General features: G+C 61.4%; 1 protein-coding gene across 6 annotated transcripts in view; it reads left to right on the forward strand.

The window, feature by feature from the left end:
• Window positions 1-22,158, forward strand: part of TBC1D22A (TBC1 domain family member 22A) — a 297,090-nt gene that overhangs the window by 269,219 nt on the left and 5,713 nt on the right. For 5 of the 6 annotated variants that reach the window (XM_059187298.1, XM_059187302.1, XM_059187296.1 and 2 more), the window contains one exon: window positions 3,851-3,946. The exons of the other annotated variant lie outside the window; for it this stretch is intronic. In XM_059187298.1, the coding sequence (XP_059043281.1) occupies window positions 3,851-3,946 (96 nt within the window). Of the gene's footprint in view, window positions 1-3,850; window positions 3,947-22,158 lie in introns of those variants that run through there. 6 annotated transcript variants of the gene reach the window in all.

Here is a 22,158-nt window from a genome sequence, read left to right on the forward strand (position 1 = left end):
AGACAGAGAGGTGTGAGTGAGCTCACCGTGGGGGGAGGCAGGAGCGTGGGGCATGCGGAGAGAGAGGGAGGCGGCTCTGTCAGACTCAGGCTCTATCCTCTGACCCTGGCATCACGATCTGAGCTGATACAAAGAGTCAGATGCAAACCGACTGTGCCGTCCAGGCGCCCCTACATCACATGCTCCTGCGACACGACTGAGTTACAAGCCAGTCACCAAAAGAAGCTCAGAAGTCGAAACCAGATAAGCGTGAGCCACATATGTTTGTAGATTTTTAGTATATGTGCTGCCGAAGCGAGCACTCTTGATAGATTTTTAAAAAACATTCTAATAAGTAAGTTGTGGTTCAAATAAGTAAATCATAAAATAAGGCAGAACATTCGTAGTACTTAAGGATAGTAAAGATATCATTCAGCTGTGCGACGTAGCAGACGTGGAGCTCCTAGAAGACCGTGCGTAGCCTCAGATGCTTGCTTGTGTCGGAGAGGAGGAAGAGCCAGACTGAACGAGCTAATCATCGTCCATCTCACGTTCGAGAAAGGACCGGATGATTGAAACATAACTCGAAGTTATTCTGCGTCTGTGTATGTTAGAGTCCGTACAGGGTCCGCAGCAAAGCAGGGCGTGCCGGGAGCAGGAGGGCCGTGCTGAAGGCGACGGCGGAGGTGGAGGTAGTATGGAAGATTGGCGGGTCGAACCCAGAAGATTGACGGGTCGACCCAGAAGTTGGTTCTTGGGAAACACGGACAAAATCAGTCCTGGGCACCATGGAGGACGGTGGTGAGGAAAGACTGTCCGGTAGGATGCGGCTCGCACACGCGCGTTCGCTCCTTAGACTGTCCAGTAGGATGCGGCTCGCACACGCGCGTTCGCTCCTAAGACTGTCCGGTAGGATGCGGCTGCACACGCGCGTTCGCTCCTTAGACTGTCCGGTAGGATGCGGCTGCACACGCGCGTTCGCTCCTTAGACTGTCCGGTAGGATGCGGCTGCACACGCGCGTTCGCTCCTAAGACTGTCCGGTAGGATGCGGCTGCACACGCGCGTTCGCTCCTAAGACTGTCCGGTAGGATGCGGCTCGCACACGCGCGTTCGCTCCTAAGACTGTCCGGTAGGATGCGGCTGCACACGCGCGTTCGCTCCTAAGAGTGTCCGGTAGGATGCGGCTGCACACGCGCGTTCGCTCCTAAGAGTGTCCGGTAGGATGCGGCTCGCACACGCGCGTTCGCTCCTAAGAGTGTCCGGTAGGATGCGGCTCGCACACGCGCGTTCGCTCCTAAGAGTGTCCGGTAGGATGCGGCTGCACACGCGCGTTCGCTCCTTAGACTGTCCGGTAGGATGCGGCTGCACACGCGCGTTCGCTCCTAAGACTGTCCGGTAGGATGCGGCTCGCACACGCGCGTTCGCTCCTAAGACTGTCCGGTAGGATGCGGCTGCACACGCGCGTTCGCTCCTAAGACTGTCCGGTAGGATGCGGCTCGCACACGCGCGTTCGCTCCTAAGACTGTCCGGTAGGATGCGGCTCGCACACGCGCGTTCGCTCCTAAGACTGTCCGGTAGGATGCGGCTCGCACACGCGCGTTCGCTCCTAAGACTGTCCGGTAGGATGCGGCTCGCACACGCGCATTCGCTCCTAAGACTGTCCGGTAGGATGCGGCTCGCACACGCGCGTTCGCTCCTTAGACTGTCCGGTAGGATGCGGCTGCACACGCGCGTTCGCTCCTTAGACTGTCCGGTAGGATGCGGCTGCACACGCGCGTTCGCTCCTAAGACTGTCCGGTAGGATGCGGCTGCACACGCGCGTTCGCTCCTAAGACTGTCCGGTAGGATGCGGCTGCACACGCGCGTTCGCTCCTAAGACTGTCCGGTAGGATGCGGCTCGCACACGCGCGTTCGCTCCTAAGACTGTCCGGTAGGATGCGGCTCGCACACGCGCGTTCGCTCCTAAGACTGTCCGGTAGGATGCGGCTGCACACGCGCGTTCGCTCCTAAGACTGTCCGGTAGGATGCGGCTCGCACACGCGCGTTCGCTCCTAAGACTGTCCGGTAGGATGCGGCAGCACATGCAGCAGCGATTTCAAGAAAAATGGGTTATTATGAACAAATTTGAAAACTTAGGTGACCGATTCTTAGAGAAAAAAAAATTTTCAAAAATATTGAAGGAGTCTGGGGAGTTAGAACGTGAGTCAGAGATCCACGTCTTTCCACCGGGAAAGCGACAGGCCTGGCATGTTCTCCAGGGGATCCCTAGCAAGCACACCGCGGGGCGATGTCCCAGTCTGGTACTGACTCTGAGCGTGGAAGCGGACAAAGAGGCAGGCACAGTCTTCACACTTGCGATGGACAGCGGCAGTTCAGGAACGGCCAGCGGGGGGCCAGTCTCAGCGTAGACGTGGAAATCCTCTAAATGAAACATGAGCGAACGGGACCTAGCTGTGATGAAACAATACGTTGTGGCCAGATTGAGTTTATCCGGGAATGCACGGTTGGCCTGACGTTAAGGAACCGAGTACTGGGGTCACTCATCGCGGGAACAGATGAGAGGGAAGTGACTACATCCCCTCCGTTGGTGCAGGGAGAGCGTGGAGGAGTTCTGGAAGCTGCCGCGGTGAGAACTAGTGCATCAGGGCGAGTGTCCTGCCCTGCTCTGTGTTAACTATCCACGGGAAGACTCCGGGCAAAGCCCAAGTGCTTATCGGGGCTGAGGCGTGCAGAGCCGTGGTCCCTGCGGTCCCTGTGAGGTGACGGCGTGTAGGGCAGGGGCGCGCCTGCACCGTGGCAGCCCAGGGCAGCGACGTGAAGTCCGACCGGGCCGCAGTGTGTGTCCTCCCTCCCAGCTATGCGCCGGCAGGGCGGCCACACCCCTGCTCTGCCGCCTTCTGTGATTTACGCGTTTGAACCATGGCTTACTTGGTAGCTTTTCTGAAAGATTAGAAGCGTGTGGCTCACTGGGATTCTGTCTTTTATCTTTGGTTGTTGGTCTGTAACTCAATTGTGTTGTAAGAGGACCGGGAAAAGCCGAGTTTTGAGAACCCGGTTGCAGAAGCTGGGAGCGCATGCCTGAACTAGGGCCAGCACGGGAGGAGGGGGTGCCCCGAAGAGGGGGCGAGCGGAACCCACTGCGGGAGGGACTGTTCGCCTGGTGAGGAGCCTCTTCCCCGCCCCACCGGTTCCAGGTTCCAGGTGGCTTGCCGGGGGACGGCAGCCAGGACCTAGGGACCTCGCGACATGCCGGGGGACGGCAGCCAGGACCTAGGGACCTCGCGACATGCCGGGGGACGGCAGCCAGGACCTAGGGACCTCGCGACATGCCGGGGGAGGGGTGGCCATGGGCAGGGGACACAGACTGGAAGGAAACAGGGCTGGCAGGATTCCCATCAGGCCGTGACGAGGAAATGTTAAACAGAGCAAGGGGGGTTGATGTCACACGCGGTCCGAGCAGCGCCTCTGGGCTTCTTGGTGGGCCGGAAGCTTCGGGGAGGGTGGGCCCAGGGCTCCTTCACTGAGGCCTTGATCTGGCCCTCTTGAGCCAGGACCAGAGTTGAGCCCCGGCCAGTGACCTGGCCCCTGCGGGCAGGTGTCCTCCCTGGGTCCTGGCCCAGAATGCGGGCTCGTCGGTCTGCCTTCTGTCATTGCCGGCCGTCATCTGTGCAGGAGGGCAGGAGAGACAGCCTGTCCCTCCTCGTCAGGAGCATGTACCCATGGGAAGGAGCCAGAGGAGGAGAAGCGAGCAAGTCACGTGGACGTTGTCCTGTCTGAGCACCCTGGGGCTCTGCCTGGCGGGGGACGCTGGGCACCGGTGGCCGCGGGCACGTGTGGGCGTACTCACGTCCCCTGTGTTCTCTCTTGCAGTCTGAACCCGATGGCTTCTCTCGTTTCCACCTGTATGTCTGCGCTGCTTTCCTGGTGAGATGGAGGAAGGAAGTTCTGGAGGAGAGGGACTTCCAGGTACGCCCGCGCCTCTCAGGGCCTGCGCTTGATGCTCTCCTGCTGGAGACTCACGACACTGTCGTTCCGGGGCTGTCTGAGTCGCGACACTGACCTCTCACCGTTGGCAAGCTTGGCCAACCCAGCCAGACGCGTGGCCCTTTCCCAGCCTCCCAAAGGCGCTTCCTGAGCCCAAGTGTGTCCTCGACAGCACAGCCCCAAGGGGTGGCTGCAGGCTGTGATGTGTTACGGGAGGTGCCGGTGCCGGTGCCGGTGCCGGTGCCGGGCCTGAGCAGATTGCCGCTTGGCAGCTGTGTGACTCGGGTGTGTCGTTTAGCCTCTCTGGGCACTTTCCTCAGCGACTTGTCGGCTCTGTGCTCAACTAAGGGGCTCCTTGGGGCCGAGTCCCCAGCCCCTCCCCCACAAATGTGCCTCCAGGGGTGGCCTGAGTACCATGGGGGTGTTGACCCCTTCACAGGGTGCTCTCCACAGGGCCCCCAGAGGTCTCAGCCCTTCTGCTGGTGACCTGGGAAGACGGGGACTCAGGTACACGGAAGGGAGCGTCAACAGTGGGGACCAGGGGCCCCGGGCTCCGCCCACCGGGCTCCACTCTCTGGCCACTTGACCTCCTTGAGACACTTGGCTGTTAGGTCAGGATGACTAGGAGGCCCTATGTCTGGGGTCACCGTGAGGTGGCTCTGGACAGTCTGCTTGGCCTTGTGGCTCCCGGCTCCTTGTGGGAGGTGTGGGGTAACTGTGCTGGCTGAGCCGGAGGCTGGCCCGTGGAGAACCTGGCTGCTTCTCTGAGGGAGAGGGGCACAGCTTCCCTGGGGCACAGTGGCCAGCCATGCTGTGACCCCAGCCCACACATGCTGCTGTGCTTGGGCTGACTCCCTGAGCGTCTGCTGGGGGACAGGTGATACGAGGGGACCGGGGCTCTCCCCAGTGACCCTGTGTAGGACTCTCATCGCCTCCCTCCTGGGCTCTGCCTTGTGGGGGGAGGTGAGAACGCGGGGTAACCGGGGTTCATGACCCTGGGGGCTGCGTGAGAACATGCTAGAGTGGGAGGCTTGTCACCGCCCCCAGGGGTCATTCTTGAGGCCTGACCCTCAGCAGCCTGAGCCACATGTGCCTGGGAAATGGACCTTGAGTCCAGGTTGGGGACTCGTGACCAATGAGCCGCCTTATAAAGGGGCTTTGCTGCTCTGCCACCATTTCCTCCCCTGCTCCCCAGACGAGGACGTGCCGCCAGGATCCCCTTCCTGGGTCATGGGGAGGGTGCCAGGCAGCTTGTGCTCCTGGGTGTGTAGTGCCGGAAGGGGTTGACGCAGAGCTGTTACCCCCTGGGCTGGGGGACCAGGGGTGGGACCAGCCCTGCAGGCGAGGGACCTGGGTGAGGTCGGGGGAGGCCAGCCCCGGGCCCGGTGGGGCCTCCCGTCTTCCCGCTCTTCACACAAGAGCCCTTTGAGGGGGCGGCCTGGGGTCTGCCACGGGGCAGGTGACCCCTGGAGGCAGCGTTCCTGGTGGTCTGGAAGATGTGTCGCCAAGTCCCATGGATCCTTAGTGTGCCGCGTTTTCCCAGTGCGGGAGCCCCGCGTGGCGCTGGCTGCAGACGTTGCCCGGTGCTAGTGGGGGGTTCGCGTGGGGAGCGGCCCGGAGCGGGCTGCCGGCCTTCTCAGGTGCCGCTCCCGAGCTTGTGGTTCGCGGGGCCAGGGGATGAGTGGAGCCCGTGCAGAGCACGGGGAGGACCCGGGCATCAGTGTCGCGGGGTTGGATGAGCTCCTGGTGCGAAGGAGGCAGCAGGTTGTGGAGGACTGAGGTAAGTGGGGGAGGACACAGGAGAGCAGAAACTAAAGAGCCTTTGGCGTCCTGGTGAGTGTGGGGAATCGTGTTTGTAATCCCGCGTTTTAGGACAGCCAGTGCACCCAGGAAGGACAGCCCGCAGGACTGAGATCAAGACCCCAAGTCTCCAGCAGGAGAACATACCCGGCACGAGGCTTTAGAAGCCCCCATGCGCACTCTGCAGACCTGTAATGTGCCCCTTGGGAAACAGTGTTGCTTTATGTCATTTTCATAGGAGCAGAGTCCCTGCCCGAGGAGAGCGGCTCCCAGAAGCAAGGAGACTCCCTTGGTGTCCATCGGGGCCGTGCGGCGGGTGCTGGAGCAGGGGCGATAGGCTGTGCCCGCTGCGTTCGGTTTCCCTGAACTCGGGCAGGCGGTGTACCTTGGCTTTGGAGGCTCTCCCGGGCCGGTCCAGCACAGCCCTCGGGGCCCTCCCTCTGGGCCAGGCCCTGCGCAGTCTGTCCCCAGACTCCATTCCCCTGATGTGTGTGGGCTGGCTGGGCGTGACGGTGCTGGGCCCGGGACAGGGGGCTGTGGGGCTGGGGCAGGAGCCTGCCACAGAGGCATAGAGCAGGGCGGGGAACCCAGGACAGGGCCTCGCTGAGGACAGCCTGCTCTGCAGCTGGGAGTACGTTGGTGAGGCCCACGTTGAGTGCAAGGGCCCGGGGGTGGGGGCTAGGTTGGGGTGGCCATCAGGAGACAGCCTAAGAAGGACAGAGCCAGGGAGGACTCCTGGTCTTTCCTAACACCTAACACGGTGTCCCGAGGGCTGCAGGCATGGGGAAGAGGCCCGGGATGCAGCCCCAGAAGGACTTTGGGGCAAGGAGCTCTGAGGGAGGGGTGAGGGGAACAGACTCCGGGGACGGCAGCCAGGACCTAGGGACCTCGCGACATGCCGGGGGACGGCAGCCAGGACCTAGGGACCTCGCGACATGCCGGGGGACGGCAGCCAGGACCTAGGGACCTCGCGACATGCCGGGGGAGGGGTGGCCATGGGCAGGGGACACAGACCGGAAGGAAACAGGGCTGGCAGGATTCCCATCAGGCCGTGACGAGGAAATGTTAAACAGAGCAGGGGGGGTTGATGTCACACGCGGTCCGAGCAGCGCCTCTGGGCTTCTTGGTGGGCCTCGCGACATGCCGGGGGAGGGTGGGCCCAGGGCTCCTTCACTGAGGCCTTGATCTGTGTGCTGCTCTGTCTGTAGGTTAGACTTGAATTCGGAACCGCATGAAACAGACTCAGATGAAGCAAGCGCAGGGGGAGACACAGCGGGTCTGATCGGGAGCAGGGGGAGGTTATGGCGAGTCTAGATGCAGAGGCCGGGGCGGCCCGAGAGCTCTGGGCGGTGAGAGCTGTGCAGACCGCAGTCGCATCTTCCACGTTTCTGTGGAACATTTGCAGAACGGATCTTCTGACCTCAGCAGTGAATGTCCAAGTCTGGAAAGCTGGAGTGGCGCGGGCTGTATTTGCTGAGCGTGACCCTTTCCGGCGAGATGCTGGCGAAGTTGAAACAGAAGAATCGGGCATGTAGGGGTTGCGGAGGCCGCGCAGGAAGAAAGTGACCCCGGAAACACGGAGTGGCTTTTAGGAGGGCACAGGCGGCTGAGCGCCTGACTCGGTTTTGGCTCTGGTTGATCTCAGGGTTGTGGGATCGAGCCCCATGTCCGGCCCCGTGCTCGGGGGAAAGGCGGCTTGAGGTGGTCCCTCTGCCCTTCCCCCACTCATCCTCACGGGCTCGCTCCCTCGGGTGAGAAATAAATGAGCCCCACCCCCCCCCAAATAAACCTTACCAAAAAAACAAAACATAACAAAAAAACGCTTGAGACGTGATGAACACAAACTCTCAGCCAGCGTACTTTTATTATGTAAAAACATTAAAAATATACTAACCCTTTAACTCAAGAAGTTAGCTCCGGAAAAGTAAAGTCAACATGGGATAAAGGTGGTAAGGGGTTAGTACACATAAATGAAGGGTCAGGGAATGGGGCTCGCGGTAGAGCTAAGAACATCTTGGATGCCTGGGGGGCTCCGCTGTTAAGTGTCTGCCTTCAGCTCAGGTCGTGATCCCAGGGTCCTGGGATCGAGTCCCGTGTCAGGCTCCCTGCTCAGCAGGGAGTCTGCTTCTCCCTCTGCCTCTGCCTGCCGCTCCCCTGCTAGTGCTCGCTCGCTCTCTGACAAATAAATGAAGTCTTAAAAAAAAAAGCATCTCACTTAGAAGGCACGCACAGATGTCAGTGAAGCAGGCAGCCTTTACCGCAGACCCGGACACGCGGGTGCAAACAGCTGTCCTCCTGGGTTTTGGGAAGGCCGAGTGCAGAGATTTAGGGAGCATAGAAAATGCCGGAATTGCCACAAGATGAAGGGAAAAAACAACCCTTGACTGGACCCATAATTTTTCGGTAAGTTCCAACGTTTTCCAAAGTCTTACCTTTAAATACAATTCTGAGGTCAGAACCCGTCTTTCCAGTGAGTTCTCTCAAACATGCCAAGAACCTGTTGCCGTGTGCCCTGAGACTTGCAGAGGGGGATGGAGAACCGGCCTCTGTTGCTCAGAGCCGCCTGCCCGGGCGCTTCCCTCCTGTCGGCCCATCTCACTCTGGATCATTACTGATCTCTGTCTGTTCTGTGTGTCTGTCTGCACGCCGAGCTGACCATGTGCACCACTGCGCGGTGAGGGCCTGTCCCGGCCCTGCTCACCGGGCTCCCTCGGCCCTGACCCAGGAAGGCAGGAACGTCAGCATGGGTTGAGTAGAGGAATTCTGCATTTATTCATATGAAGGGCCGCCCCTGCAAGAGTGAAATTAGAATCTAGTTACGCTTCACGGTAGAAATACCAATATCCTTGCTAAAGTAGCAGCAGATTTAACCTGTTAATAGATTAAATAAAAATATTCCGTTGAAAAGTTTCCCAGGAATTCTGAGCTGATCTGCTCTTGACAAATCCTTGGGTGTCGGGACCCCACGTTTTCGGGACTCCCTTAGAGGGGCTCATGAGCCTCGGCATAGGGTCCTCCTCATGGCCGAGGTCTGTCACCACAGCATGGCAGAGATGGGCGGCTGGTCTGTCGGGGGAAGGTGCCCAGGAGGAGAGGGAGGGGAGCGGGCTGCAGGCTCCTTGTGCCCTTCCCACGGGAGCCACGCAGAGCGGAGCCTCGTCTCTGCCCTGGGAAGCCCGGAAGACACCGAGAGCCCAGGGTTTTCAGTGGGGGCAGGTCACCGAGATGGTAGATTCCAGAAGCAAAGCTGGTGCTTACTGTAAATGCTGTACCAGCGGTGTCCGGGGGCTGGCACGGAGCCCCAGCTTTCCCATGGAGGGATCACCTCAAGAGCATGTTCCGGATGCCAGCCAAGGGTCAGCCCTGCGGCCAGCCCCTCATGAGCCACATCTGCTGCACTAATGCTTCTGCTCGCTGCTGGTGGAACGTCCTAGCTGTCAGCCAGGGGCATCAGTCTCACGGTTTCTTATGAACTGTAGTAGCTTTTCCTGCATTTAATTGTGAAAAAACAACTCTACCCTAACACAGAACTAAAAGAATCCTTATCTCAACACGCTGAAGATGTCTGTGGTCAGTAGCCAGCGATATGCAGGGGACACTGCGGACTGTCCCCTCCGCATTGGCAGCACGCGCCTGTCTGGGGTACGATGGGTCCGTGTTCAGCAGAGGCTCCGGGCTCCTGCCCCGTCCGGTGCGCGCAGACACACACACGCCAGGGACATGAAGAATAGGTTTTCTGGATGCGGGACTCTCCAGGGAGTGAGCTCACACCCGTACTGGTGTTTGCTGTGAAGGCCCCTGCCGCTTCTGCTGGGGGAGGCCCGGAGCCTGGCGCAGGGTGGAGGAGGAAGGGGTCTGAGCAGGTGGGGGTGCGTCAGAGACCCTTCGCCTGAGTGAGGACCCCCGAACCCCACAGTGAAGCAGAGCAGACAGACGGACCTGGCGTGCGGCCCGGCTGGTCTGAGCCCGGCTCTCGGTGGAGCAGGAGTGAGAGCGAAGCGCCCCCGCTCTGGGGTCAGCCGTGGTGCGAGGGCCGCACCCCTCCCTGCGGTGTGCACGGACGACGGCCAGAGTCCAGGGCCCAACCCGAGAAGACGCCGGCTCTCTGGAGGGACCGCGGTCAGCACAGCCTTGCCGTCGTGAACGGCTGTCCCTCTGAAGCGCATCCTCCGAGGTCAAAGGCAGTGGAAACCAGGAAGGGACTCCCTGACAGGCCCCGATGGAGTCCACGTTTGTAGAATACGGAGGGCTCGTGTGACTCGCCGACGGAGCGCGGCGGCGGTTGGTCCGCAGGAGAATTCACGCAGCTGTGCGGCGGGCTCGTGTGGCGCTCGGGTCGGTCATGAGGAATTGAGGTGGGAAACGGACGGCACCCGGGACATCAGTGGCGCCCTCCACAGGTGAGGCCTGCACGGGCCGGCGGGCTCCTGCCTTCCCGCGGGGTGACAGCCATCTGTAACTTAGTCCGGAGCCTTGCCTGCACCCGATAATGCCCCTTGTTGATGGTTTTGTGAAAACAGCCCGACCACACCCTGCGTATCCGGGGTGAGGAGGACGGGTCTCTTGCTGCCTGCAGTGTTCACAGCTGACCCCAGTCCTGTCCTCAGAGCCTGGCTCCGATGTGGGGACGCGCTCCCAGCACATGCCGTGCGAGGGAAAAGCAGGGTCTGAACTTACACGTCTGTGTGTGTCTGTGTGTAGATGTGTCTCATCTACACACGCACGTGTGTACGGCACATCTGCATGTGCCGGCACGAGACACGGGTGCCCAGCCACAGGGAAACACGCACGCGGCACGCACGCGTGCATCAACTCTGCACATGCGGGACACACATGCCGATCGACGTGTCTGTGTAGATACAAGGATGGCCGGAGTGTGCTTGTGTTCCGTGCACACACACAAGACGGAACAGAAGCAGGTCACAGCGTGAGCCTTACTGAGTCTTGGTCAGGGCCATTCTGCATATCTTCTTTCTTACTTGAACTTCTGAAACATCTTCCACGTTCTCTCACTATGGGGTCAACGGAGCTTTCCCCTTGGGTTCGTTCCCAGGTGAAGGGGGGGGAGACCACTCGGGGAGGGGTCCGGCCCGGAGCCAGTGCTCAGGGGCGCTGGCCTCTGCGACCTGGGCCCTTTCTTGATCCCACAGCAGGGGTCCCTCTGTAGTGGGATCCCTGTGGCCCCGTGTGTCGCTCAGCTCACGCACATGTGTGGCTGCTCACACCCCTACGGTCCTCAAAGGCGAGAAGCACATGCTGCCCTCCGAGGACCCTCGGTGACGCAGGGCGCCCGTGTGTGTTGGGGTGGGGATGGCTGCTCCCTGAAAGGGGGACCTTGGGGAGAAGGTGAAAGGTCGAACGGTGGCGTGAAGAGGGAGGAGCCTAGACTCTGGCCACCGCCCCCCACGCCCCAGAACAGTTTCTGAAGCTGCTTGCGGGCTGTTGAGACCATCCCTTTCCTTTGCCAAGGTGCCGCGATGGGGCCTTCTTGTCCGCTGCACAGCCAGCCTGTGGGGCGCGCTCTCTGTTGGGTGGGGCTTCTCTGTGCCCTGTCACCTGTCCCCTTCCATGGGGTAGGGTAGATGAGGTCATCTCTCGCAGCTGTACGGCATCCCTGTCCAGACTGGGCCGCAGTCCAGGATGTGACCTTTGAGCCCCTGCCCGGCGCAGCCCTGCACTGGGCATGCCTCCCGAGGTGCACCCCTGCAGACCTCAGAGATCTGTGGTCAGGAACAGCTTTGTGGGGCGTCTCGGACTGAGAGACAGAAATGCAGCAGCAGCACCCAAAGCCTGCGCTTCTCGGAGCCCTTGTGGGGCCCGGCGTGCAGGAGTGACCCGAGGTGGCCTCCCTGTGGCCTGTCCGCCAGCCGTGGGGGCCCCGGTGCTCCCCTGGCCATAGCCTCACGGGCAGCCTCAGAGCAGACGCTCCTGAACTCGCACCTGTGTCTGCTTGGCCTCCGGGCCTCGGGCTCAGCTCTAGCTTTAGAAGTCCCTGCGGAGGCAGGTGGAGGGAAGCCGCGTGCACACGCCTGGGAGGGCTGTCCCGTCTCCGGGGGACGGCTGTGTGCGGCTGCCCAGGACGTGCCAGCCCCTCCAGGAGGCTGCTGACTGTCCCTGTGGGTCCTGCCAGCTCAGGCCTCTGGGAGGCCTGGGGTGGCGCCTCTGTCCGTTTTGGGCCATCCCGCTGTCCCCTTTGCCTGGAAGTCGGAAAGGTCAGAGTCCGTGCAGACACTCCGGGCGGTTTTCCCCCCCACGTGGGGCGGTGGAAGGACGCGCAGCACCCGCTGCTCTGCCCACCTTCACGTGGGGCTCCGTCGTGCTCGCGGACAAGTCCTTGCTGCCCACGTCCCCGGCGCACGCATGCCCCCTCCAGCTGATGAGTTCGCGGGCCAGACGCGGCCCCACGCAGGGGTCCGGACTCCGTCAAACCGGATCCGTCCCGCAGTGCTGGGCGCCCCGCGGCGGACGGACGGTTCCGCGCGGTTTGTGTTCCATCCTGTGTTCGTCTGAAGCAGCAAATGTCACGAAATGCCAGAGTAAAGATCAATTGTCTCTTTTTTGATCATTTCAAGACATTTTAAAGACAAAATCAGGTCAATTGAAAGCAAATCTTCCCATGGACTGTTGTGCTGTCGCGCGCTCCCGTGGATGGCTGTGTGTGTGTGTGAGGGTGGGGCCTGTGTGGCCGTGTGTGGTTGTGTGTGGTGTGGGGCTTGTGTGTCTGTGTCTGCTGCGTGGCCCCGTGTGCTGTGGAGCCGTGCCCAGGTCGCGGGGCGTGTGGGGCCTCCGCCCACCAACCCGGAAGGGGAGGCCGGACGGTGAAGGGACAGTTTGGGAGCATCAGGCCTCCGCTTCCTTGTCTCCTTGTCGCAAGGGGACAGCAGGGGTATCCTGCCGTCTGAGCTCATGCGGTTGCTGGAGGGGTGCGTGAGGCCACGGACGGAGGAGGGGCTCGGAGCTGCTGTGCACACGCACGCGCACACTCGGAGTCTCTGACCAACCCAGCCGGGGAAGGAATCGATCCCGGCTTTTCATCTCTGAACAACAGGCCCGTCTTCGTTGCACGCGGAGATTTGCTTAAATGGTCATGAAGCAAACCCTCCTGTGTCTCCTGTGGAACCAGACCCCTGGTGCTTCCACTGTCGCGGAGGAAGGCCCTGTTTGTGCGGCGTTGGGGTTTCCTGCGTGGCTGAGCTGTACCCTCCCCGTCATTACGGGGGGTGGCACTGCCCGTATCCTCTGCTGGGACAAGTCCAGGGGCAGCGGCCTCGCGGGATGTGCCTGGTGGGCGTCTCCCTGGGACAGGTGGTCTCCCCGGCCCGTCCGCCCTGAGCTGTGTGGGCCGGACTCAGATCCCTGATTGAAGGGACTCAGGCCTCTCCTTGCCCGCCTACCTGCTGCCCATCCCGCTGCCCCGGTGTCTGCCCCACGGCTCCCCAGTGCTCCCTGCACCGGGAGCCTTGTGGGGTGGCAGCGGCCTTTGGCGAGACTCCATGACGGGGGAGGCAGGAGTGTCCTGTCCCGTCCTGCCCACTCCTAACCCACCCTTTCCCGTCCCTGTCCCGTCCCCTGTGGCTGCTGTGGCTGTGGCTGGGATCTGCCTGCCCGGCCCCCAGCCCCCGGCCCCTGACGCTCCTCCCCTGATTGTTTTGTTTGCGGTGATTGGAATTCCCCAGGCATTTTTTTGAGGGAGATGGGAGTCTGCACAAGATTGGAGAAAATCGATTTTCTCCAGTGACTGTCCTCAGACATATCTCTATTTTAACTAAATCATCTCTCTCTGCGGTGGGTTTTATTTTCCCTGTGGGATTGAGCTGGGGGCACCTGAGCCTGTGGGATCCCGGTGACTGCGGGGCAGCACGCAGGCCGCGCCCTGTCCCCACCCCTGGCTCCGGGAGAGACAGCACGAGCCCCAGCCGGGCGCCCGTCCGTCCTCCGTGTTCAGGGCGCTCCGAGGGAGGTGTGTGTGACAGGCAAACTCTGTGACTCTCGGCCCGAGTGGAAACACGTATCCCTGACCTGCCGGCCCGAGAGCGCAGCCGGGGACACGTCCACTCGTCTCCTCCAGACGCCCTGTGTTCCTCCTCTCTCCTGACCCTACGCTCGAACGAATACGGTGGCTTCTTAGGAGGGGATGCTTGGACTCTGTGTGGTGGGTCCTGCCGGTGAGGGGTCTCTGCTCACTTCCTGAGAGCTGTGCGTCCTGCGGGAGGTTCAGTAGGAGCCTGGCACCCCTACGGTAAGCAGGTGCTGGCGCGTTGTTTCCCCGACGCTCGCTGCCCTCGGCAGAGGCCCCAGGCGTCTCGGTAGACTCAGGGAAGCGAGCTCCGCGGGGCGGCTCCGGGCTCGGAGAGGGGAGGGCTTGGGGGCGGGGCCTGACCCAGGTATTCCTGCCGCCACCACTTCCATTTCATGATGGCGTTTATTGTATTAAAGGTGTTCAGGTGCATGATTTTTACTTTTATTTTCATTTAATTTTGCTGTAAGCAGGCTCCACACCCAGCACAGAGTCCAGCACAGGGCTCAATCTCATCACCCCGAGATCAGCACCTGAGCTGAGATCCGGGGTCGGGCGCTTAGCCAGCAGAGCCCCGGGTGCCCGCGTGTGTGTGGTTCTTAAAGACAAAACGTTCTAGAAGGCTTTTTACCAAGCATGCGCCTCTCCCCACTTCCTCCCAGATCAAGAGACGGCCACTTGCAGCCTTTTAAGTCGTTCTGTTTTTGTGTTTATCTCTGCCAGCGTAAGTAGCTCTTTCTTGGGTTTTCAGCTTTCATGACTTTCTGCAGCAGGAAGACCGGCCTTCTTACCGTCCACTGGCTGCCCCTTCTCCTCGGCGCCTCTCCTCCTGGAGGCCTTGCCTGGACACACACACACGCACATGCACACGCACAGACACACACAGACACACATGACCCCGTGGGACCCCTTTCCCCCACTGGGGGCCCTGGCCAGATGCCGGGTGGGGCTGCTCCTCGTGGCCATGCCACCGTCACTCATGCGGAGTCCCCTAGTTCGGCGCTGCACCCGCTCTGTCAGCCCCAGTGTTCGCAGCCGTCCCGGTTCCCGTAAATCGGTCCCGGACTCGTCCTGGCAGCTCCTGAGATCTGCTGTGTCCCGGGAGGTCGATGGCAGGTGTTCTGCACCCAGTTATCCTTGGGACCGGGGTCCCTGTGCTTCGGGAGAGCCCCCTTCCCTCGGGGCCTGGCACTCCTGGTGCTGCTTGGTCTCCTGCTTTAGGAGAGCTGGGCCTCTGGGCCCCCCAATCAGGGCCACATCCAGGGAGGCCCGAGAGGGGCATGTCGCGTGTGTACTTGGGCAGACCGTGGAGTGGTGGTTGGCCTCTGTGGCCCCCACTTTCTCTCCGTGCACCCCATGCTGCCGCCCCGATGCCAGCTGTGTCAGTGGGCTCCGGCGCCTCACCTGCCCCCTTTCTGCCAGCCCCTCTGCCAATCTCTGTCCTCCCCACCCCCCAGTTTGGGCGTCTGGTGACCTTCAGATTGTTGTCCAGCTGGAGCAGCCAGTGAGCCCGTGTGCTCTGGAAGGCTCCAGCTTTTCCCGTCAGAAAACTTCCGTACGTTATGAATGGCTGCTGCATTTCTCCCTGGGGTGCCTGTGGGAAGGTGGGCTCCTGTTCGGCCCGCATTTCTGATCCGTCCGAGTTTGATCTGTTTTGTTTGCATCTGTTCCATCGTGCAGAGAATTTCAACAAACTAGAACCTTTGAAAACCCAGGACCCTGGCCTTCAGCCCCAGAAGTCCTGGCCCCAGGGGCTGTGGGGGCCCCCAGGGACACAGAGGCTCTCCCCACGTGGAGGCGTGGGCGTCTGCTCGGCTCCCTCTGGCTCTGATATTCGGACCCCACTTACCTGCACATGTTGAAGATCTTGCCGTACCCTCGGACTCCTGTAGGGGAGTGTCCTGACGGGCTCAGTCGTGTGGCCTCCTGGGCTCCCTGTCCACCTGCCGCACCCGTCACAGCACCTGCTGGAGCCCGGCTGGTGAGACTGGATCCCCCACCCCCAGCCAGTCAAGCTGGCTGTCCCCGTCCCCAGCAGCTTAGTGCTGCCGCCTGGGAGAGGGTCGCTCCCGTCCTTGATGGGCTTGTCGGGGGTCCGGGCTGCCACCGCCCAGCCACATGGGACGTGTCAGGGAGGCATTTGTGGAAATGCCACGTGACCTAAGTGACTCATGTCAGGATAAGCAAGTGGTTGTGTTTCTGCTGGAATCCAGCGCTTGACCTCCCTGGGATGGACGCCGCGTTCACCTCGAGATCTGGCCTCATTCAGGGCCCGTGTGTGAGCGTGGGGCCTGGGGCCACTGCGGTCTCAAGGAGCCATGTGAGAAAATTGGACTCTGGAAAGTGACCTTAGCAAATGTTCAGGTGGTGACGTAGCAAATAGCATCCTGTCCATTCCGCTAACCGCGCAGGCTCACGGTTTCCGGACCTGCTGGTCCTTGAGCACAGACTGGGTTAGACTCCGCCACTCCATGGCAGACCTCAGGGGCACACAGGACGTCTTGAAAACCAACATGCTTTTCACCAGGGCCCCTGGCAGCTAACCTCAAAGCAAAATCACAAAAATCTTTCCATGTTTTCATTTAAAATGAGCTTGATGCGACTGATGGCTGCGTGTCGGTCTGCTTGTGAGGGGCAGAGACTCGGCAGGTCCCTGGGATTCGTCCTAGGACCATGGTCCTAGTACCCCCAGCCTATGTGTGGGACACCAGGGGCCAGTCACTCGCAGTCCAGGTTTCAGTGTTTGCCAGAGGGGCCCCAGCTGTGCTGTGGAGTGGGGAGATGCTGGGGCAGCACCTGGCCCTGCGGGCTGCTCCCAGGACACTGTCTCTCTTCCTGCAGTCGGGCTGTGTAGGCTGCTCTGGGCCCCGCCTGGCATCCCCCGCCCCGCTACAGCAGGAAAGCCGAGGACAGAGAACCATCGTAACCACACTTGTAACCCTCCTGGTGCTCTTGCTGGCCGGAAACAGTTCAGGCTGGCTGCAGGGGACACATCCCCTGTGCCCTGTCATAAACCCCTGGGTCGTCAAGCTGACCCGGGACGTGGCTGTGTCCCGCTCCCCCTTTCACAAAGGCAGGATCTCCTGTCGAGAGCAGGGTCTCGTCTCAGCCTCACGTCTCAGTCCCCCTCCTTTGAGCCTCGGTCGTGGGCCTGTGCCCAGCCCAGCCGTCTGGCTGCCGCGGGGGGGCAGAGGGCGGCCGACATCACGACGCGGGTTTTGCCCGTGACTCTCTGCTCCTTTCTGCCTGTGAATTCGTCTTGCCATTAAGGAAAAAATTACACCCACCATTCAAATCATTAATTGAAAGGCCCTTATTATCTCATTAATGGTGTTTGATATCTGAGGCAGATAAACTTGGAGAAGCTCATCTGTTCAGCCCCTGAAGAAATGTAATTACATCTTGGGCCTTACTGAAATGTCTCACTCTCAGCTGTCGCGCGCGGTCTGCTGCTCCGCGCCCATGGACCCCCGTCAGATCTGGTGCGGAAATACGGCGGCGCCGGCCGGGCCTGGGCCGCCCGTGGGCAGAGCGGGAGGCCACGTTTCAGGAAGGCGTGTCCGGCTGCCGGGCTGGCTCTGGGCAGCCCCCCGACTTCCCGCGCTCCTTGGGGGCCCTCCTCCCGTGCGCAGCCTCGCTGAGAATGAGCCCCGGCGGCGTGGCAGAGACAGGCTGAGACGGGGGACGGACTCGGCCGCAAGGCTGGACGGGGAATCACGGGAGAGCCGTGTCCCCGAGGCTGTGTCCTCTCGCCAAACCTGAGCTTTGCTGGTTGGGTTGCTTGCCAAGCTCCTGGACCTTCTTTGTGGAGAGCCTCTCCTGCCCCACGGTGGTTTTGTCCGCTCTCTGTGTTTTCTGTGCCTGTGTAGCCAGCGCCCGAGTGTCTGATGTGGCCGTCGTGCACCCCCGAGCCTCCCGGGCTCGCTCTCTGCTGGCGAGGGTCTCCTGTACGAAGGGGAGCCGTGGTCTGCTCCTCGTCAGGCCTGTGCTCCGCCAGCACCGTCTGCACCGGAAGAGACTGGCCAGGAAGACCCGCTAGGGGGGCAGGCTGGCCCCTGGGACTGGGCGGTGGAGAAGGACGGGGAGGGTGACTCTGAGGTTCTAAGACCCCCACTTGCCGGGGAGGTGAAGCCCCGCGGAGTGACAGGACCATGAGGGCGGGTGGCAGCTGGGTCCGTTAGGGCTGCGGCTCACTCCAGCCTCGCGCGGTCTCCCCTGCCCACGTGCCCCCGCCGGCTCCCCTCCTTGGGCTGCAGCGCCTGCTCGACCCCCGCTCAGGGTCCTTCCCAGGGACGGCCCATTTCAGTTGGCAGGGGACTTCTAGGGGTCTGGCTGTAATGTGCCTCCTTAAACCTGGAGCCTGGGGCCACAGGCACAGAAGGCTCAGGCTGCTCAGCACTTCTGGGCCGGACCCTCCTGGCCACCACCCGTGGGAGACCCTGGGTGATCACTCAGCTTCTCCCGATGTGACCGGCACTGGCGAGTTGCTCATATAGTGTCAGCGAGCGGGAATCCTGCAGGGGGCCCACACACCTTGGCCCTCGCTCTGTCGTCCAGACAAAGTGACAATGACAGCGTGCTAGCCTCCTCCGACCAGAGCCCCCAACCCAGATCCCCCCATCAGAGAGTCCCAGGGGCCCAGTGTCACCACAGGTCCCTTGTCAGAGCTTCCTGTGCCCCTGCAGGCTCCAGCACGAGGCAGGCACACGTTTGGCTGTAGGGTCCTGGCTGAGGCCTCACCCGTCTGCGTGGAAGGTCCACTGAGAGGACACGGAGGGAGATGAGTGGGTGAGCGGGAGGAGAGGGTGGGCTGCCTCACGACCCTCGGACTGCATGGCAGGTTCATTCTCTTCCCCTAATTAGTTTGAGGATTCTCAGGACAAACAGGATAGGATTTCTCAATTCAATTTTAGGGTGTTTGTTTTTTGTGCTAAAGCACACGGAAGTCACATTGATCTTTAATTCCTCATGCAAAGGGGAAGTATTTGCTCGTAGCTTATTTCGTGTGTCTGATTCTCAGCTGTGCTGGCGGGGGTAGTGGTGTCCAGCCAGGACCTGGAACGCTGGGGATGCCCAGTGTGGACAGGCTGCTGCTGAGCCCCGGGGCCTGTGGTCACCGTGCTGGCCCTCGTGGCCACAGGTGGGACTCTTGCCAGCCCTTTTGAGGGAGCTGAGGGCCCCATCTTTCCTTCTGCACTGAGGTAGCCATTCTTGGGGCTCCATCTGACCTTGGGGAGGCTGGGGTGCCTCTGCCGCAAACCCCACACTCTGTGCCCTCCGTGAACCTCACGGCTGAGACCAGATTGCTTCCTGAGTGGGTCCACCCATCGGAGGGCCCCAGCCCCCTCTCAGGGTGAATGCCGGGAGGGGGGCGCTCTGCGGAGTGAGTCGTCAGTGTCGTGGCCACATAATGGATTCCCGACCCCCCCGTAGCTCGGAGGCTCGGGGTCCCCAGGAACACGGGAGTGAGGGCACTGTGCAGGTGGACCGTGTTGGGGTCACTCCCGGCCCCTCACTGAGAAAGAATGGCCTGGAGTGACAGCTTCCAGAAGCGGCCGTGACTGTGTCTGGCCCTGCTTGCTGTGCGCGGTGTGTGTTCTGACTTAGGGCTCAGGCTGTTGTCCCTGGACGTGCTCCCCTCAGGGATGGGTCAGGCAGTGTGTGTCTGCCCGGCCCGCTGTCCTTCTGGGGAGACTTTGTCTTCTCCCGTCGACCTGGTTGGAATGTCCATAGAGCGCCTCCCTGGGGGCCCTTCAGGGTTGTAGGGGACAGTTCTGTCACTCCAGCTGCCTTGTTTGACAAAAGCCCGGGACAAACACAGAGCCGGCTCAGTCTGCCTGTCCCAGCTGGTGGCCCTGCCTGGACTTGGGCCCTGTGACTTAGCCGAGGCTGGGTCGGCCCTGGATGCACATGGCTCCGGGCTTGTGAGCTGCCCTGCGGGGGTCCACCTCCTGCATTTTCTCCCAGTGGGGTCACTGCCCTCTGGGCCTCTGCAGGCAGCCTCAACACACGTGCTCCCACAGTGCTCCCGTGGGAGGCTTCAGAGTGAAGCCGCCTTTCCTGGGGCTCTCAGGGTGGTGAGCCTGCCCCACGGCCGCAGGACGCCCTCGCCAGTGCTCCGGCTAGCTTCCCAGCACAGGACCTGGCACTCGCCGCGAGGTACCCGGGTACACATTTGTATTCAGGTGTTGCCGTGAGAGAAGCTCCGCTCTTAGTGCCATGTTTTATGTCTCCAAATAATCCCTTTGTAATAAACTTAATTCCTGCCTGAACATGCATACCAGCCTGTGCACCTGTCACAAAGTCAAATAACGTGACATCTCCGGTTACATTATCACTCTTGATTAGAGTCTTACTCCTCAATACCAGCCTGTGATTCCGCGGGCACTCCCTGCCACGTTAATGTCTTCTTACGGTCGTTATCGGGCGACACCGCTGTCACTCGGAGATGGGTGGCTGGGAGCAGCAGCGACCCCCCAGAGGAAGCCCAGCAGTTTCGACGCCGGCTGTCCTCCTTGGAGCGGCAGGCGTCATTCTGAGCAGAAACCGAGCTGTGCATACGTAGAGATGAACTGAAGAAACCAGACTGCTCAGGCTCCAAGTGGTGTGTGCCGAGTCGTCTCCTCCAAGGCCCCGCTTCCCAGTTGGCACCACTTATTTTCAGACGGGTCCCCTCCATCACAGCAAGTGTTGCCGAGCTGGGCCACTGCAGGAAGTGGCCGGTGTACCTGGGAGCTGCCCTTGCTTGGCAGCCGGCCAGGCCTGGAGGGGAGGTGCCCCTGCCTGGCTCTCCCTCCCTGCAGCCCCGGTAGCCCCCGGGCTGCACAGCTGGGTGGCGGGCCGGTGGCCGTGCGGTTCTCTGTGCTGAGGCGCCTCGTCAGTGCTGTGAAAACGCGACCTCTCTGGAAAATGAGCCCCTTGCAGTTGCCGGCCCATGGGCAGCCTGAACAGGTGCTGATCTGGAGGGCCTGCGGCTCAGACTGCAGCACTGTGCCGGTAGGGCTGGCCCCGTCACTCCGCAGCCTGCGCCGTGATCAGACTGCCTTGTTCCCCCTGTCATGGTCTCCAGAGGGAGGGGCTCACTGTAGGCCTCCTAGGAACTGTCCCCCTAGGCGCTGTCCCCCCCGCTTTAGCTGGCTTCTGTGGGGCTCATGTGCCCTTCGCGGGCACACTTTCAGGCCTTGAAACAGAGGGCTGTTGTCCCCAGATCTGGAGTTCAAAGAGATTGCCCTGGCGAGGGTCACACAGCTGATGCTGACCCCCGGGCAGTCCCGCTCCGCACCTGGGCCCTCCTGCCTCCACCGCTGCCTCAGGAAGCCCCTCCCGACCTCCCCAGTGAGAAGTGAGCCCCAGGATTCTGCAAGAAGAGAAGGAACCAGAGGAGATTTTAACAAGTGTCTGTGTCAAGGGGCTTGGTCTTGTTGCTTGTGTCTAAGGGGTTTCTTTGAAAAGTTGGGTAGTTTGTGGTGTTTCCTGAAGGAGGGAGGTTGGAAGAAAACCATCGGGCCAGGGCCTTAGAGACGACGGTTTTGTGTGTCCGATTCCCTGTTCCTGCGGAGCTCACCTGAGTCGCACTGGTTGACGGTGTGGCTCAGTCACAGTGGTCCCTGCCGTGCGATGTGTTCGTTCTCACGCGTCCGTGTGATCGGTAACGGTGCTATGAACAGAAGCTGCCTGTGCGCCAGGCCCTCCGCTAGGCCCTGGGAGCACAGCCCCGCGCCGCCGTAGCCGGGGTCTGTTGGCTGCTTGTGGAAGCAGCTCGTCTCCGGACTCCGGAGGGGGAAGGACAGAGCCATGCGGGCTCCTTTCAGGTCTGTCCTGGAGGTTTTGTTAATGTTCCCATTTGTCTGCCTCCCTGCCGCCCACCCGCCCGTCTGCCCATCTGTCCACCTGCTGACCCACCGTCCATCGCTCTGTCTCCCCACCCGCTCACCCCTGCACCCATCCCCCGTCTCTCACCTGCCCGTCCGCCCGTCCCTCCACTCGTCCGTCTGTCCGTCCGTCCACATCCGCGCACTTGCCCACCGCGCGTCTCTCCCTCCCTCCAACCCGTCCCTCCACTCCTCCGCCCATTCCTCCGTCTGTCCGTCCACTCCTCCGCCCATTCCTCCGTCTGTCCGTCCACTCCTCCGCCCATTCCTCCGTCTGTCCGTCCACTCCTCCGCCCATTCCTCCGTCTGTCCGTCCACTCATCCGCCCATTCCTCCGTCTGTCCGTCCACTCATCTGCCCGTCCCTCCTCCCCCTCCCTCCCTCCATTCTGTATTCACCCGCACCCAGCCATCCATCTGTCCATCCGCCCGTCCATCCATCCTTCTACTCATGCACCTGTCCCTCCACCCACCCGTGCCCCCTGTCCGTCCGTCCGTCCGTCTGTC

Source organism: Mustela lutreola, chromosome 8 (assembly GCF_030435805.1).
Source record: "Mustela lutreola isolate mMusLut2 chromosome 8, mMusLut2.pri, whole genome shotgun sequence".
NCBI lineage: Eukaryota > Metazoa > Chordata > Mammalia > Carnivora > Mustelidae > Mustela > Mustela lutreola.